Source organism: Chelonoidis abingdonii, chromosome 11, assembly GCF_003597395.2.
Source record: "Chelonoidis abingdonii isolate Lonesome George chromosome 11, CheloAbing_2.0, whole genome shotgun sequence".
Taxonomy (NCBI): Eukaryota; Metazoa; Chordata; order Testudines; family Testudinidae; genus Chelonoidis; species Chelonoidis abingdonii.
In genome coordinates, this window is record NC_133779.1 from 11888858 (window position 1) to 11907252 (window position 18395).

Here is an 18395-nt window from a genome sequence, read left to right on the forward strand (position 1 = left end):
CTCTTTTATACTTTCTTCCAGCTGCTAGAAAGATCCTTGCTGTGACCTGGGTTAGTTCGCTCCTTTGGTGTATGCGCCTTCTCCGAGAAGTCTCTGGGATAGTGGACTGAGTCTTGATGAGCCATTAATTCCTGTCTGGCCATTGGTGGCTGCTCCTTTGTTTCTAGTGACAGGCTCCTGGCTTTGGGTATCTCCCAACCTCATAACATAGTTCAGTAACACATAGAGCAATACCTCATAACTTCACATACAGTGATAGCATTTACAATCCATCAGGATATTAATGTTCAACAAATCAGCCTTTTAAAATGACGCCTCACAAGGCAGACTTTGTACAAAACATACAATAATTATATGACAGTGATGGATACGGGGGTTCCAGGGTGCCGCTTTGAGGTGCAGAGTGTCACATTTATGTGACTTTGAAAGTGGTGTAAACTAACCTTGCCAAGGCTCTCTGATTCTGGAATAAGCATGTCTTTGTGGGGAGTTATCCCAGGATGACTGTAGTGGTTTAATTAGTCCTGCTGCAGACAAGTCCTTAGTGAGAGACAGTGGCCGCCCGGAAGAGTTCCCAGTCTAAAGCGGGGAGGACTATCAGAAGTACCTGAGGGATTTAGGAGCACAAGGTAGTGAGCACAGAGCAAAGTCACACACTTGTGCTCCTAAATCTCTTAGAAGCTTTGAAAATTCTCTCTTAGACAAGACAGAATTATTATCCCCATTTCACAGATGAGGAGCTGAGGTCTGGAAAAATTAAATGACAGACCCGAGGAATTGATGGCAGTGCTGGGACTTGAACACCAGTCTCCCAAAAGTCCCAGCCTCATGGCTTAACCAGGAGCCCATCCATACCCCTAAATCTGCAGACATTTTGAAGATGAGATTATTTGTACAGAAGGAAGGCGCTGGGCTGGGCTGTCTGACTGGAACAGTTCATGGCAGGTCTAAGCTCTGACAGAGCTCGGTGTGACCATGGCCTGGCTGGGAGTGAGCAGAGGGCTGCAAGGCAAAGTGACTGACAGAGATCCTGACAGGGGAAGGGAAGAAGAGACTGAAGGAGGACGTAGAAGTTACCTGGACAAGACTGTAACTGCAGCAGACTATTGTGCAGCACTGACCTATGGTGTCTCCCCAACACCCTTCTCAGAACTTGGCACTTGTCTTCCCTGCTCACAGCTGGTCAGTGGGGGTCCCAGCCCCTCTCTACTGCATGATGCTGCTGGTGTCCTTAGGAGTCCCCTCCAGCCCCGTGGGACTGGGCAGGCCCCATTTCTCCAGCATGAAGGTGATGATGGCTGCAGACACTAGGAGGAGCAATACCAGGGTGCAGCGGGTGGCCAAGATGGCAAGGGACGTGGCTGACCCTGCAACATGGAAAGGTACACGGTGACAGCCATCTGCAGAGCACCATGTGGGACTGCAGTGCCAGCACTAGTCACAGAGCAGCTGCTGTGTAACACAGATTCCATGTGAACTCCCAGAGACCTAGATCTAAGGTGGAATCATGCTGCAGAGGGAAACATTCCCCCCGACGGGAGACCTAAGTGATGGAGGTTCCTCCCTTTGCCCCAACACAGTCCTGAGCGGTCGGAGGAGCAGGTAACGGCCCAGGTTTATTCAGGCTGCACCGGGACTCTGTGCAAAGGCCTCACAAGAGCCAGTGACAGATGCAGCAGCCCAGACCCTGTCACCCCTCTCCAGTGTGGCTGGCAGTTCACCGCGTGGGTTACCCCGCCCCAGGCAGAGGGACAGCACAAGGCCTTGGCACCAGCTGTGTCCTCAGGAGAAGGTGCAAGTGGGACATAAGTGATGCCACGGGGCTGTGCTGCCCCTTTTCCCTGGGGGAATTGCACCGGCAGAGCGGGGGGTGACTGCAGTGCAGGCTGAGGAGTTACCTGCCCCAGGGTGAATTTGACCCAGACTTTATGCCCTGAGGTCAGAGATGGAGGCACAGAGCCGGGCTCTGATAATCAGGGTGTGACAGAGCAATAGCCCGTTACCTATGCGGGTCAACTCCTCGCCTCCTCCGCTGCTGCTCACACTGCCTGTGGGACAAGAGCAAAGAGAATCGTACCGTATGAGAGAGATGCCTGCAGCCTCCGCAGGGACGTGCCTCCCAGTGACAGACACAGCGGTTCTACCAGCCACTGGGGCCAGATCCCCAGCAGGTGTAAATCAGCATCGCTCTACTGGAGTCACTGGGCCAGATCCCCAGTGGGTGTAAATTGGCATCCCTCCAATGGAGTCCATAAGGCTCTGCCAGTTTACACTAGCTGAAGAGCTGGTCCCTGGACTCTCTCTCTTGCTTTGAGTTTCCCCACTGCAGACTCACCAAGGACATCACTGTCCATTTAACAAACTGTCATTTCATTGAACCCTGGCACCTGGCACTGAGATGGAAGCTCCATGGGGGTGCAAATGCCCCAGGAAGCCCTGAGCCTGGATTTCCCTGCCCCTCAATCAGATGCACTTGTCTGTGGAGCACCCTTGGGAGCCTGAATGTGCGGGAGACCCTGCACCCTGCAGACAGCCCAGGGCTCGCCTGGTGGGCAGAGTGGGTTGTGTGATAGGCTGTGTGCACGGGCGACATTCCCAGCTGCCCTGTGCCTGGGGCAGCACCAGGCTTAGACTCTGCTCACGACCAGTGATGAGGGTTCAGGGGAGTTAAGTGCTGCCTAGCCCTGGGCCTGGCCCCTCTGCACAGGCCGGGTTTCACTGCAGAGAGCTGGGTCTCCCCTGGTGTAAGTGCTGCAGGAAGAGGAGTTACCCCAGGAGTGAGTTTGGCCCAAAGTCTCTATGCAGAGAGCAGAGAGTTGTGGGGACAGAGCCGGGCTCGGATCCCCCGGGGTCTGGCCCAAGAGCGTCTCCATGAGCTGTGGGTCTGATTCCTCTTCACTGCTGCTTGCCTGACCTGTGCACTGGGGACAAGGAGAATCTGGGCCTGTCAGTGCCTCCAGGTGACACTCAGTGTGTGAGAAATGCAGCTGCAATGGCTGAGACCAGCACCCAACACCAGTCAAATGGGACATGACTGTTCCCCAAATGGAAAACTCCCAAAGAAGCTTCCTCTGGCTCCATCAGACCTGCCAAGTGTCACACGCTTCATGGGCATTTGGCAGCCCTGTCACCCTATGCAGAATTGTCGGGGGGGTCATGGACTCCCCACAAAGTTTCCTGGAGCCTGGGGGTGGCCCTCAGCTACAAGTCAGGAGATCCTGTGCTCTAGGCCCAGCTCTTCCACTGGGTGTTAGTAACTTCTCTGTGGACAACACAGCTCCTAGTACTAGCTGAGAGATCATGTCCCTGTGGAAACCCTAGTCTCATCCACTTTGTCTCACTGCCTTTCACAGAGAATGTGCCAGATTTATATGCTTGGCTACGCTGCCTCTAACTCTATAACCAGTATCTGCTCCCAGAGCCAGCCAATCTCCCATTGCTGTCTCCATACAGATGTTGGTACATACAGAGAATAACAACCTATTTCTTCTGCCCATCACCACTGTTGCACAGCTATCCATCTGGGGATTCTCTCTCTACTATTGCACGAACAATTGTACTTTGCTGATCACCCCTGTAACCAGTGACACTGAGGTACTTGGCAGGGCTGAGCTGGGATCTATTCACCCAGTTGTTGCTATCCTTGATCTCGTACCCACAGAAGTAATTCCCAGAGCTCCCCCTGGACACTGCGTGGAGATAGCTGTAGGTGATCTTCTCCTCCAAGCCCCTCTGGGACGAAATCTCCTCCCCGTCCTTGCAGAAGACGATGCGGGTGGCTGGGGCCCTGGAGAACACAGAGCACTGGAGCAGCACGGCATCCCCCTCCTGGGGGAATGTCTGTTTCAGGTAGAAGATTGGGGCAGGGAGAGCTCCTGGGAAGGGGAATGGATGAAAGCCGTCAATAGGGCTGTCAGTGGTGCGTGGTTCTGGGGGGAGTCCAGGGAGCAGTTTGCCAAAGTAATTTGGTTGCTGTGGAAGCAGATTGCAGGTGGTAGGTGGTTCAAGGCTGTGGAGGAATTATAGGATATAGCCCCAGGAGCCTAGGGTGTTCCACATGGGAATTGTGAGAGTCTGGAGAGTTTGGCCTCTCTTCCCACAATCCCCCTGTTCACCTGTGAGGTCACTGTGCAATCACCCACAATTCCCTGGAACTCTGGGAAGGCACGACTGCTAACGTAACTGAGCGCAGGAATGGGATAGCAGGGACTGTGCTGAGAGAGGTATGGACATCGTGTGAGATGCACGGCTCTATGCGAGTGACAGCCAGGATAGCCCAGGATAGTGACCTGCTCTGTGCAGGTCGCTCCGTAGCATTGACACCCCCTCCATGCGCAATGTCTCTGGGGCAGATTCTTATTTCAGCACTGCTGGGTACCAGGGGGATAATGTCAGATCTGACACTGTCAGCTTTTCAGGGGCAGGGTCCAGAGCATCACATAGGGGAGTGCAGAACCTGGCACAATGGGACCTTGATGCCTGAGAGGGGCATCTGGTAGCCACTGTAAAAATAATAATTAATAATAATCTTCCGTAGTTGGAAGCCTTTTCTATCGATGCAAACCCATTCTGGCATGATAGATAGATAGAGTGGTGAGTGGGTCTGGGCACGGACAGATAGATAGACTCACCGGGAGCTGAGCAGGTCTCCTGGCTGCTGGGACTCAGCACTGGGAACAGAAAGGTGCCCTGTGGTTAGTGCTGGAGATAAAATCTCCTTCTTTTCTAAGGTCCTTCTTCAGGGACAAAAACTGCCTTTAATAGACATGGAAATAAATTCCTGATTTGTGTGTTGCTGAAGAAGCAAACCAGGCAGGACATTAGACCTGAGGCACGGCAGGTTCCTTGCGCACACAGACGTTTGCTGAGCTGAGAACCACCTTTCCCTTTAGCTCTCCATAGGGCCAGGTCCTCAGCTGGTGTAAACAGGCATTGGCACTTCTGGAGCTACACTGATTTACACCAGCTGGGGATGTGCCCCCATTGACTCCAGTGGAGTGACACCCATTCATAGCAGCTGGGGATCTGGCCCAGTAACTCTCACACTCAGTGTTTACACTGGCTCCCATTTCTCTCCCACTAAAGAGGATTTGCCGACAGTCTGGGCCCCGAGGCTGCTCTTGGTTCTCTTTTCACCCAACCTGCTACAAATTAGCACAGGATTCCTGCATACTCACCAGGCAGGAAGAGGCACAGAGACAGGATCATCAGGGCGATGGGGGGAACCAGTCAAGATGGAAACAATCCAGCTGCATCTGTCCCTGACAGGTTCAGGAGAGAACAATCTGCAATCACTCCCGCTCCCACGTGCACACTCTGCCCTGTCTGATTTCAGCAGAAGGGGGTCTTCAGCTGCTGTCTCTGCTCTGATCTGCCCCTGTCTGCTTCCTCGAGTTGGATGCTCCAGCCAGCCGGGCTCCCTGCTCCCAGGCCTCCAGGGGTCTGTAGGGCTCAGGCAGTAGAAATGCTGCAGCCTCTCTCTGACCTGCTCTGCCTCCTCCTCAGGTCTGATATTTGTCACTGCTCCCCATTTCCTGCCCCACGCCACCTCCCTTCCCCACCTCGACCGCAGCATCTCTATTTAAGCCTGGAAGATTGAGAGTTGAATGGCCCTGGTTTGCTTGTTTGAGTCTAAAAATATCATGAAGGAAATGCTCCCCATCCCATTGCCTGGGGACTGAGACAGCCCCCTGGCTGAAAGCACAGCTGAGCCAGGGCGAAAGGTCACTGTGTGACTGGGAGGTCTGGGGTGCTGGATGAGCCTGAACATTTTGCCTCCACGCTGGTCTCCAGTTCCTGGTGGGAAGGACCCAGCTCCCCCGGGGGGAAATGCCCTCTGGGGTTATGGGGAACATAGACGGGTCTGAGCCTCATTTTTAACAGTGAGGATAATTATATTTACCACAGGTAGTGGTGGATTCTCCATCATTGGCAGTTTTTAAATCAAGGGTGGATCTTTTTCTCAAAGAGAAGATCTAGTTGAAAGAGCAATGATTTGGGGGCAGTTCTCTGGCGTGTGTAATACAGAGGGTATAGGCACTGACTCCATAGGTGCTCTGGGGCTAGATGGAGAAAAATCAGCAGGTGCTCAGCACCCACAGGCAGCCAACCTGCCCCATCTCCCTCCCCACTCACAGCACCTCTCTCCGGCCTGCAGCCCCACCGAACAACTCCCCCTCCCTCTCATGCCTCCCACCCGCCACGAACAACTAGGGGAGGAGCAGGGATGGGGTGCACTTGTGGGAGGGAGCAAAAAGAGGTGAGGAAGGGGCAGGGGCATGAGGGAAGGGGGGTGGGGTTCAGCCACCCCCAGGCTAGAGGGGAAGTTGGCGCTATGAGAGGAGGTCAGGCTAGATGATTACAGTGATCTGTTCTGGCCTTAGAATCTATGAATGAACCTGACAAAGGCTCTGATTCCACAATAAGAGTGTCCCTGGGGGAGTTACACCAGCAAAACTAGAGCAGTTTGCCTCTCACAGTCATTAATGGTTTTATCTTCACACACTCCTTAGGTGTAGGGCAGCTCATCCTCACTACACAAATGGGGAAATTGAGGCACAGAGAGAGACTATTTCAACCTGAATTTCATGGGTTAGTTATTATGGCTCACCACTGTTTGCATCTGACCAGAAGATTTATAGGTTCTTATCCAGTTCAGACTACAGAGTTCAAGAATTCAGAGAGTTCTACATCAGGAGAGGACTCTCAGGGTGCTTGGCAAGAGCACGTACACTGAGGACAATACCAAATTGATAAAATCTTTATTGAAATTAGCATAAAAATAAGAAATGCAATGCAATTTATAACTGCAAAACAGTAAAAAGAATTCCAAAATTCCTGGTGGTAACACTTCTATAATAAGTACCTTAACCTAACATACCCACACCCTTCCTTGAGGACCTGGTAATAGGAGGTGAAGGACCAGCCTCACTCCTGGCATGCCTGATTACACGATGGTGCTGGCTTACCCAGTGGTTAGGAATGTTGAGTAGTTATACTATACTGCACAAGCTGAGCTGATAGCATAATAGAAGGTAGATAGATAGATAGTCTCTAGAAGGAGAACTGGAAAAAGCGCTCCAAGAAACTGAAGCTTCAGAAGTTAGAAGAACCTAAGCTCATAACCCTAGGTTTAGCAGGCCAATGCGCAAACCACTGAGCTATGACACTTATTTTCTAAATATATTAATAAGATTTATCTCACTCCAAAACTGCCAACTTAGGCTCTCTTGATGACCTCCAAGTCGTTGTGTACCTTGCGGTTACTAACTGGTTGTAGATGCTGGATCAACCTGTGATGTGATGTAGATAGTTCCTCCCTTTGGTTCCCCAAAGTTCAGGGACCATTCTTATCTGTGCCAAAGGTTGCCAGCTTTCATGCTGACATATTCATAACTGATTATACTTTTTGCAGGCTGGTAGGCTTCTTGCATTTCAGCAAAACTTATTATTAGGAAACACATACCTCAACACATCCTAAATTCCAAGGAATTAACACTGATAAAATATAAGAATATAATGGATTAATTTCAGAAAAAGAAACATATTAATTGATTCTGTTGGCTGGATTAGTAGGATATAATAGCTAGCAAAATAATCTTATGGGCTACAGCATACAGGAATCCACAGCTGAGTCAGGGATTGAGCCCAGGGTTCTTGAGCACGAGACCACCGCTCTGGCCATTAGAGCATCCTACTTCCCCCAAGCCCTCCTAAGAGCCTGGGTGACAATGACCAACTGGGTACCTGCCTGGAAGGCCAATGACCCTGGGCTATTTCAGCCAAAGTGGGGAAGTGCCTGGATGAGAATGCACTGGGAATCGGGGGAAAGTGTCAGAGACACAAGCTGGAAAATCTGCTGCGGAGGATTTAATTGATCTCACAGAGAGTCCTAGACCCTATTTCTTCTGGGGTAGATCTTGCCTCCCTTCCCCTGGCCCAAACTCCAGGACAGAACTAGACCTGTCTCCCCGGCCTTGCAGGGATTATTGATGGAGCCAGACACTGCTGGTCTAGCAGGACCAGATGCTGCTCAGAAGAGGGAATGGGGAGGAAAGTCTGTGCTGTGAATATGGCCCCTGCTCAGTGAGTCTCTGCACACACAGTCTGGCTGCTCTGTGCAGCTGTGCAGGGAGGGAACTACAGGATGAACCAAGAAGACCCTGAACATCTGCAGAGTGTCCTGTGCAGATACCTCTTCCCCCACTCAATTGTGATCTTTCCCAGCCTGACCCCCAAGCTAGCAGCCCAGTAAGGCTAGGATGTGTCACAAGCTGTGATGTGGGATTGAGGTTTCCAGGGCAGTTTATTTTCATAGGTGTGCATTTAAAGGCCAGAAGGAACCATTGGGACAGAGTGTCTGCCCAGCCCTGGCCAGAGATCCCTGCATTGAGCTGCTAACTTCTGGCTGAGCAAGAACCTGTCTGGTAGAAAAAGGTGTCTCTTACAGGTTAATGCACGTTAGCCTGAAGGACTGTGAGACTGTAAATAACCATAGAATCATAGAAATGTCGGTCTGGAAGGGACTTCATGAAATCCTCAGGTCCAGCCCAGGAGTGAACTGTGTGGGTTCCCACTACATAAGCCCTCTTAGTTTGACAACATAGCATTGATAACTGCACTTTGAGTACTAAATCAGTTCTTGTCCAGGTGTTTACCAACTAATAGTTTAATCATTTGTTCCAGCATCTTTCCAGACACCAAACTTACGTTGGCTTGTCTATTATTCCTGGGGCCTGTTGTCCCCTTTCCTAAAGGAAAGTGCTATGTTTGGCCTCCTCCAGGTGCAGAATGAAAAGAAGAACCTCTGCCAATTGGTATGATTTGCACCCAGAAATGTGGAGCACAATAGATTAGCAATGGAGCATCTTACCCACTTGTTCACTTTATCAGTCAAAATGGCCTCTTTGCCACCAGCTGTCCCTTGGTCAGCCAACACTAGGCACTCAATCCAGGCTAGAGACGACGGTAGAGGAGGTCTGGAAGCAGATCAGTGATATAGAGGTTCTGTACATCAATCACATTCTTATAACCTGGGTTTGAGTCCTAGCTGATGTAGGATGTGCTCTGGCACCCAATTTGTGTGGAAGAGGCATGGGAGAACAAACGAGTAGGTGCCTCCACTAAAAGAAGAAGGTATGGCCAACAACAAAAATATTCAAACCCACATGTGTGGCATACAATAGATTAATAAGCCACAGCCGTAACCACCCAGCCATCTTGCACAATGTAGCTAGAGATTTGGTATCCCTGAAGGCCAGCCCTGTATTTTCTTCTTTACATTCACTTGGGTGCCTGGTCTTGGCTGGCTAAATAACAGGCTCATGTGAAAGGCTCCCCAGCAGCAGGTAAAGAGCTGGCTGAGGAGTTAAGGATGATCCCTTGTGTTCTGCTTAGACAGGTTTGAATCCCACCTTTGTTGCTAACCAGCCTTTCCTTTGGCAGTGGTGGCCAGTGGTTCCTACCTCCTCAGGCCCTCGCTCCCCAGCATGTCTTATCATAGAAACACTGTTTGCAGTGTTGTAGTAGCCATGTAGGTCCCAGGACAGCAGAGCCATGTAGCTGGAAAGCGTCTTTCTCACCAGCAGAGGTTGGTCCAATAGAAGGTTTGACCTCACCCACCTTGTCTGTCTGATAAAAACCAGACACACCCAACACCCTGGGCCCCCACAGTCCCTGGGTCAGCTGGATTCCAGGCCAGCTCACAAAGGTGGGAATTTTGCCTTGTGCCTCTCCAGTGCTGGCGCCTCAGCAGGCAGAGCCTGTCTCTTCCCCACACTCGCTCGGGCATCTGGCTGCGGCTGAGTTTCACTGCAGAGAGCTGGGGAACGTGTCAAACCAACATGTCACTGATCCCTGGCACCTGGCACTGAGATGGAAACTCCAGGGGCGGGGGGGGAATACCCCAGGAAGCCCTGAGCCAGGATTTCCCTGCCCCCCAATCAGATGCTCTTGTCTGTGGAGCACCCTTGAGGACCTGAATGTGCTGGAGACCCCTGCTCCCTTCAGACAGCCCGGGTGGGCAGAGCGGGTTGTGTGATAGGCTGTGTGCATGGGCGACATTCCCCAGCCGCCCTGTGCCTGAGGCAGCACCAGGCTTAGGCCCTGCTCACGACCAGTGCTGAGGGTTCAGGGGAGTTAAGTGCTGCCTGACCCTGGGCCTGGCCCCTCTGCACAGGCCGGGTTTCACTGCAGAGAGCTGGGTCTCCCCTGGAGTAAGTGCTGCAGGCAGAGGAGTTACCGCAGGAGTGAGTTTGGCCCAAAGTCTCTATGCAGAGAGGAGAGAGTTGGGGGGACAGAGCCAGGCTTGGATTCCCCGGGGTCTGGCCCAAGAGTGTCTCCGAGAGCTGTGGGGTCTGACTCCTCTCCACTATTGCTCACCTGGCCTGTTCAATGGGGACAAGGAGAATCTGGGCCTGTCAGTGCCTCCAGGTGACACTCAGTGTGTGAGAAATGCAGCTGCAATGGCTGAGCCCAGCCCCCTACAGTAGTCAAATGGGACATGACTGTTCCCCAAATGGAAACTGCCCAAAAGGGGCTCACCCTGGCTCCGTCAGACCTGCCAAGTGTCAGGCACACTATAGGTATTTGCAGCCCTGTCCCATGTGCATAATAGTTGTGTGTGGGCATGGATTCCCCACACGGCATTCTGAAGCCTGGGGGTGACTCTCAGCTACAAGCTGGGGCACCCTATGCTCTAGGCCCAGCTCTCCCACTGACTGTTAGTAACTTCTCTTTGCACTTCACAGCCCCAGGTACTAGCAAGAGCTCATGCCCCTAGGGTATAGGTGACAGCTGTCATTCACCCCTTGTATGGACAACAGAGGGTTGTGCAAGTTTACTTGAGACAGAGCCCAGGCTGAAGGCACAGTTGGGTCAGGGTGAAAGGTCATTAGGTGATTGGAGGCCTGGGATGTTGGATGAGCCTGAACCTTTTGCCTCCACCCTGGTCTCCAGTCCCTGGTAAGAAAGACCTAACTCCCCCAGGGGGTAATTCACCTTCTGGGCATAAAAAAGAGACATAATTGGGGTCTGGGCCTTGTGTGGGATCCTCTGCAGAGAGGTGAATTCCTCCCCAACCCCAAAGGACACCTACCACAGGACTTGTCCCACCTGCTTAGTCTCCTCCACCCCGTCCTCCACACCCAGTTTCAGCCACTTCTGCCCTGACTGCTCCCGCTCCCCATTCTGGGCTCCTGAGGGGTCTGCTGTCCCTGCTGAGAGGTCCACTGGCGGATGGGGAAGAACACAAGGCATTTGAGAGAGAGCATCCAGAAGTGACCTCTAAGCAGGTGGGGAGATGGAATCAGTGTGGCTAAGCTGTGGGGGAATCAGGGCAAAAGGCCAAAGAAACATGGGACAGAAAGAAAGTCTTGTGAATAGACATTAACATATGTCTGCAAGCAGCTGAGGTCCGCAAGGGAAATCTGTCAGGAGCACAAAGCGGAACAGTTTTGGAGATCAACTTTTCAGGGTATAATTGATGCAGAAGTGGATTGTCCTGGGATGGAGGCTGGGCACATTTCATCACTGGGATGGCCTCAGCTCTGCAGACCAGCTAGATGGGAATATTTAGAGGAGCTCAGATGCTCCTCCTGTCTCTGCAGGTAACAGAACACCTGCCCTGGGTCCTGGCCAGATTATACCTCTGCCAGGTTAATGTGTTGGTTGCAGTGTTTGAATGCTCAGAAACTTGTCTCTTTCATCAACAGACTTTGGCCCAATAAAAGATATGGCCTCATCCTGGTTAATGTGTAACAGGTGCCCTGGTGCTTTCACTTTCCCCCGTTCAGAGTTCACACACGGCTCCGGAATCCATTTCCCCCTCTGCCCCAACACATCAGTTCAGTTCCTTGGGCATTTTGTGTGGGGCTGGGACCCCTGGCTCGCTGCATGGCATCTCCTGGGACACACTGAATTCTTAAGGTAGGTCCTTCCCCATTATTACCCCCTTCCCTTCACTTTCAGGGCTGCTCACGCTCCTGCCCCAGGGATAACATCCCCCCTGCCATGGCCTGTTCCCACCTCCCAGTGCTAGACAAACCCCAATGGTGGGTGTGAGTCACTGCTCAGCCCATTATCCCCTCACTGCTTTGTGTAGTCATCTGGGGTTCTATGTGGCCTTTCCCTGGAGGATGTGATGGGGCGCAGGAGCGATTTGGTGCCTCTTCAAAAGGGCATCACAGCCCTGCCCTACTGATGCCCCTTGGAGGAGGGGCTGCCAGGCCAGAAGTGTGTGTGTGGAGGGGAGGGGGGCGGTCATTTGGCTCAGAGATCTAAATGGTACGTGCCTCCCTGGTTATTGTTCTTATGTATAGTTCAGTAGCACCTAGAGGCCCCAGCTGATATCGCCGCCCTCATTGCCTCGGGTGCTGTGCAGATCACAAAATGAAGTCAGAGCCCCACTGCACCAGGTGTTGCATAGACCCTGTCTGAGATCCAGGCCCCATTGTGCTGGATGCTGCACATACAGATGGTGAGAGACCTTCCCTGCCCTAGAGAGCCTCAGTCTGGCAATCAGATGTAGCTGAGTCTAGCTGGGCTCAGACCCTTTCAAGTCTTGTCTCTATGGGACATTACACTGTTAGAATGTGTTAACCCAGCACACGATGCTGAATGCAGGGGCCTGGTCTGTGCTGGAGGGATGTGTGATGTTAGATAATGTGTCAGCTGTCAGACCTAATAGTTCATCAAGCCATCAGCTCATGCTCTGCCAATAATAAGATCCTTGAATGTCAGCCTATCCCTGTCCCTTCGAGCACCTCTGCACTTTTTCCCACACTGCTGGCCGCCATGCTTGGGAACAGCTCCCCATCAATGTTCACAAAGCCACCACCTTCCCCTCCTCAAAATCTCCCCTCAGAGCTACCTCTGCCATGGGGCCTATTGAGCGCTGTCCTCTGGCACTGGCTTGGCTAGGGGCCAGCTGGGACTCTGCTTGCCTGCTACATTTCCTCTTCTGTCTCTAGGGTTCAAGGCTGGGGAGCTGAAGGGAATTGGCTGGTGTCTTTCTCTCTGTGATTTGTGAGTGGCTCTGGGAGCATTCATGCAACTAGCTCGATGTGTGGGGCTCCACATGCTGTTGGGCTCAGTGATAACAGCACCTGGACTGCTGGTGCACTGTCTATGCTGGCACATTACAGCGCTGAAACTTGCAGTGCACAGGGGGTGTTTTTTCACACCTGAGTGAGACAGCTGCAGCGCTGTAGAGTGCCAGTGTAGACAAGCCCTTAGAGAGGCTCCCCCATAAGTGACAATATTATGAATGTAGGAATTTTGAGCCAGGCCCCGGAAGCAGGTGTGGAGAACTCAGTGTAGCTGTGCTCAGCAGTTCACCACTAATGCTCTCTAGTTCATTTTATTAAAAGTTTTATTCCTTTCTTATTCACTCACTGAGTTGTTGTTCAATGAACCCCAAGATCATTCCACGGTGCCAGAAGTGCTGAGTGTCAGAGAGTCTGCAGCAGACATTTTGTGGTTAACTCCTGTGTTTGAAACTGAAAGCAGAGGAAAAGGGAGCAGGTGGAGCAGCAACCAGAGAACAAACAAAAGCTTTTGTATGTATTTTATGAGCATAGTATAACTTAGCTAGCTGAAGAAGGGAAGAAAGCCAAATATGGATGGTGTTGCAAACTCCATCCAGTCTGCGATTGTCAGGCAATGCTGCACAGAACTGGAAGAAGTTCTGACAGCTGTTTGAATTGTATTTAGCAGCTATAGGGACAAAGGAGAAAAAATGATAAAGTGAAATCATTAATGTTTTGGCATGTTTTTGGGGAGGAAGGATTGGATATTTATAATAACTCTAAGTTTGAAGAAGGTAAAACATGAAGCTAAGTATTCTGACTAAATCTGAGGAACATTGCATGTCAAAAACAAAATAAGACCTTTGAGAAACACAACTTTTTTACATGCATGTAAAAAACTTATGACACGACAGAACATTCGATTAAGAAGACTCAGTTAAACCTGTGACTTTGTTGAGCTGACAGAGTCTCTGGTCAGATATAGAAATAATTTGTGGCATTAAAGACAATATGTTAAGAGAGAGAGAGAGAGACTGCTCTGTGAAGATTTTGCTTCAGAAAAAGCTCTCCTGATCTGCAGGGCAGCATCAACTAAGAAAGCACAAGGCAAAGACCTGAATTCGCCAGAAGAGGTTTCCATGTACTAAGTACAAAAGAATTTAGCCAGAAAACCATCTGGAACGCAACTAAAGAGGAGCATGATTGTAGACTTTGGGAAGACTTGGATGCAATTAGAGCTGCAAACGTGAAACTAAATAGGGAGAGATGTGTTTTGGGGTTTACTGAACTGACTTTTGGTGGCGATATTATTTTGAAGGAAGATGTAAAACTTGATGAGAGGAAGGTTTCAGCCATTGAAATGATGCCACATCCCCAGTCAAAGAAAGATGTCTAAGAGTTCCTGGGAATGGTTAATTATCTTGGAAAATTCATACCAAATTTATCTACAAAAGCAGAGGCTTTGAGGCAACTGCTAGAGATTAAAAATGAACGGTACATGAGGGCAGAACAGGAGGAATCATGAGACAGTTGGAAACAACAACTGATACAAAAGCTAGTGTTGAAGTTTTATGCACCAGGCAGACCTATTAAAATTTCAGCAGGTGTTTCACAGTCTGGGTTAGGTGCAGTGATTGTACAGAAACATGAGGATTGTTGGCAACTAGTGGGGTATGCATCCCAATCACTGACTGATGCAGAAACCAGATATGCGCAGATTGAGAAGGCACTTTTAGGAATATTGTTTGCCTGTGAGAGATTCAATCAATATATTTATGGCCAGACAGTAATGTAATGAATGGCTGATGATGCCCTGAATCATGCCCTGGGTTTAATGGTCCCAGCAACTCCTGCCTGAGTCTGCAGAGAGCCAGGGGCCAGAGCTCTGAGAGGGGAACTGCCCCATGCAGCTCAGAGGGAGGTTTATTGCCACCTCACTGCTCTGGAGGCTCTGCCAACCCCACCCACCAGGGACTGTGTGTTTGACAAGGGGGAAGGACTCTGAAATCAGAAATCAGAGAGGAAGATTAAACAACCCGAAAGACTCAGAGACTTGCTAACCTGCCTGGAGAAGGGGTAATTGAGGAACATGAGTGGTAAATACTCACTCCAGAGGGATGTGCTGGTAACCTCTCCTCTCTAGGTAATTGACATATTGGGTTTATGGAAATGTACTAGATGGGTGGAGAATTTAAGGTATGTGTCATTAGATAGCTGTTAGATGTTTCTATATGGATATATAAGAGATAATGTTTTTTTTAGGATGTAAGATGTAGAGATATGTTTGTGGAAGATTATAATTTAGAGACAGTCCCTCATAAGTGTCAGTATTATGAATATAGGAATTTTGAGCTGTGCCTGGGAGCAGGGTGCACAGTGCACAGCAGGTCACTAAAAGCTCTCTAGTTAGGAATAAAACTTTGTTAAAAACTTTCTCATTCACTGGTTTGTTGTTTAATGAACCCCAAGATCATTACAGCAGTGCTTAGTGGGGGGCTGAGTCCTCAGAGTTCTTCCCCCCTGTCAAACACACAGTCCCTGGTGGGTGGAGTTGGCAGAGCCTCCAGAGCAGTGGGGTGGCAATAAACCTCCCTCTGAGCTGCATGGGGACAGTTCTTCTCTCAGAGCTCTGGCCCCTGGCTCTCTGCAGACTCAGGCAGGAGTTGCTGGGACCATTAAACCCAGGGAATAATTCTGAGCTTTTCTCCTCACACATGAAACCAGGAAACTTAGATTTTCTTTTAAACACAAGACATGAGTCTGCTGGGCCCCTCTGATGCCTACGCCTTAACCATTCCCTCCAACAGTTCATGAAATTCCCAAGTGACTTGGATGGGCTGAGAAGGGAGATGCACACAGAGGAGTTAGATATAAACATAGATTATCTGACTGGAAGGCTGTAGTGTAACACAGCTTTAATGCTTAGAATCCAGAACGATAACACACAAGGACCCAAATGAGAGAGAGGCAAAGCAGAGAGGCCCAGGTCACTCCACTTTTCTCTAGGCTGCTGTTTACATCTGTCTGCTGCTGAACCCAGATCACACACTTCCCTACATAGACCCCTGCCTGCCGACAGGACCAGGAAACCCCACATTTACAGAGACAGCTTACAATTCCAATAGTTTTTCAAAGCCGGTGCTAGCACACTGGGGGCCCTAAGCAGGAATACTGCCCCCCATACTAAAACAGGCAGGTTTTCATAATAAAAAGCAAATAGGATGCTCCCTTGAGCTACTCAGGTCCCTAAGCAATTGTTTAGCTACTTGAGTCCCTAGCACTGGCTCTGCAGATTTCAAATGCATGATGGATGGGCTTGGAGGGAGCTGGAAGTGAAACAGAAATAGAGTGACATGTTAAGGGCAGAAGAGCCCATTGCGTCCATCCAGTGTAACCCTGTGTACACAGGCTGGAGAATTGGGGGGAGAATATCTGAGGCTCTGAGCACAGCTGAGACAGCCCTTGCTGACCCCCACAGTGTATCTTGTTGAAATGTCTACTGTTGTGATGGTCTCCCGTTGATGTCAGGGGAGGGGAACCAGGTATCTGATAGTACCCCCTGGTGTCTGTCACAGCCACTGCCAGCCCTGTCCCTGTCACTTGGCAGTGTCACTTACAGAGGTTGGTGGCTTGCGGACAGGCTGATCTATAGAAAGGTGCCCAGGTGTCACCACTGACCCAGGTGTGAGACGATCCCCTCTGGGCCTGGTCCACACAGCATGTGAGTCTGTCACAGCCCCAGCTGCACAGCCTGATTATTTAGCTCATGCTGTAGAACCCCATGCAGTGAGCTGTGGAGAGCCCCAGGTCACGCATTGCCTGTGTTGTCCCAGCTGGAGATAGGTACAGCCAAGCCCCTCTGCAGGGGAGATGGTGGTGTGGGTACCACTGAGGTTAGCTCAGAAGTGGCCCTGCTCTGCTGCAGGCTTCTTCTGCACTGGAATTGGGTGGACACTTGCACCAATGGATGGTCAGAGAACTGATCGGGGAAGAAATGGCAGTGTACACACAGCACTGCCAGGGGGTGGAAATTCCTAGTGTCAGGCCTGGCAGGCGGCCGGGGAGCCTGGGTGGGGTGAAATCCTCTCCTGTCCTTGGGGAGATGCTCTGGCTGGGAGCAGAGCAGGTCAGATGATGGATGGGGCATGTTCCCTGCACTACCGGCCCCTCACACAGTCTGGGGAGTGTTAACCATCCCTGCTCTCTCCTTACAGGTCCCTGCCCGGGGTGCCCCCATGGCGATGCAGTGGTGGCTGTGTGTGTGCAGCCTGGGGATCCTCCTCCTGGTGCCATGTTCTGTCTCTGGTAAAAACGTTTGAATCCCAATTATTTCCCTCCCTGTCCCCCATGTGTGCTGTTCCCTGCAGGGCTGAGGTAGGGGCATCAGGGTCCCAGTGACTCCTCCCTTGGTTCTTATTTTCTTTGCTTTTTGAGCCTTCAGTCACATTTGGGTTACATTTTCAAGCTTTTCTCTGCAACCACTAGAGCTAGAAACTGATTTTTAATTTACATGAAAGCTGAGATTCTCACAGGATCACGTGCCTCCAGGAGCTGGGGTTTATGAAACACACATAGTAGCCCAAGAGCTGGCAACATTTAGGATGAAAACCTCCTTGGAAGCTTTCAAAATGTCACCCTTTTCCCTCCCCCTGTAGCCACACAGTGAGTGTCAGGTGATGCAGCTTGGCAGCAATTGCTCTACAATTGACCCATGATGGGACAGAAGACGAGTGTGGAGACCCTTCAGACCAGTCATTCCGAAACTGTGGGGCATGGTCCCCTGGGGGGGTGTGGAGGAACGTTCGGGGGGGCAGTGGGGCTCATGCCGGCCCCCATGGGGGATGGGGAGGGAGCACCACCCAGTCCTGCTCTGTCCACAGAAAACCTCTAACCACAGCCACAGCTCAACACACCCTCTGCCCCAGCCCCACCTACAGTTCCACTATGCTCCCTGCTCTGCTCCCAGCCCAGTTCTGATACCAGCTTCAGCTCCACTCCACCCCCAGCCCATCTCCGCCCCCAGCTGCAGCTCTGGGCCCCAGCCCTAGGCCAGCTCCAGGCCCAGCTGCAGATCCACTTTGTACCCTGCTCTGGCCCCAACCGAGCTCTGCTGTCATTCCCTCTGTACCCTCAGGCCAGCTTCACCTCTAGCCACAGCTCTGTCATAAACAGATAGTAGGACTTAATAGAACAGAAGTACTTTATATCTCTTTTGACTGTAAAGGGTTAACAAGTTCAGTAAGCCTGGCTGTCACCTGACCAGAGGATCAATCAGGGGACAGGATACTTTCAAATCTTGAGGGAGGGAAGTTTCTGTGTGTGCTGTTAGTTTTTAGTTGTTGTTCTCTCTGGGTTCTGAGAGTGACCAGA

General features: G+C 50.9%; 1 protein-coding gene across 1 annotated transcript in view; it reads left to right on the top strand.

Moving 5' to 3' along the window:
- Positions 1-17243: 17243 nt before the first annotated feature.
- Positions 17244-18395, top strand: part of LOC116819964 (butyrophilin subfamily 3 member A1-like) — a 24262-nt gene continuing 23110 nt past the window's right edge. The window contains exon 1 of the mRNA XM_075070707.1: positions 17244-17330. Within this exon, the coding sequence (XP_074926808.1) occupies positions 17261-17330 (70 nt within the window). The 5' untranslated portion in view covers positions 17244-17260. The remainder of the gene's footprint in view (positions 17331-18395) is intronic.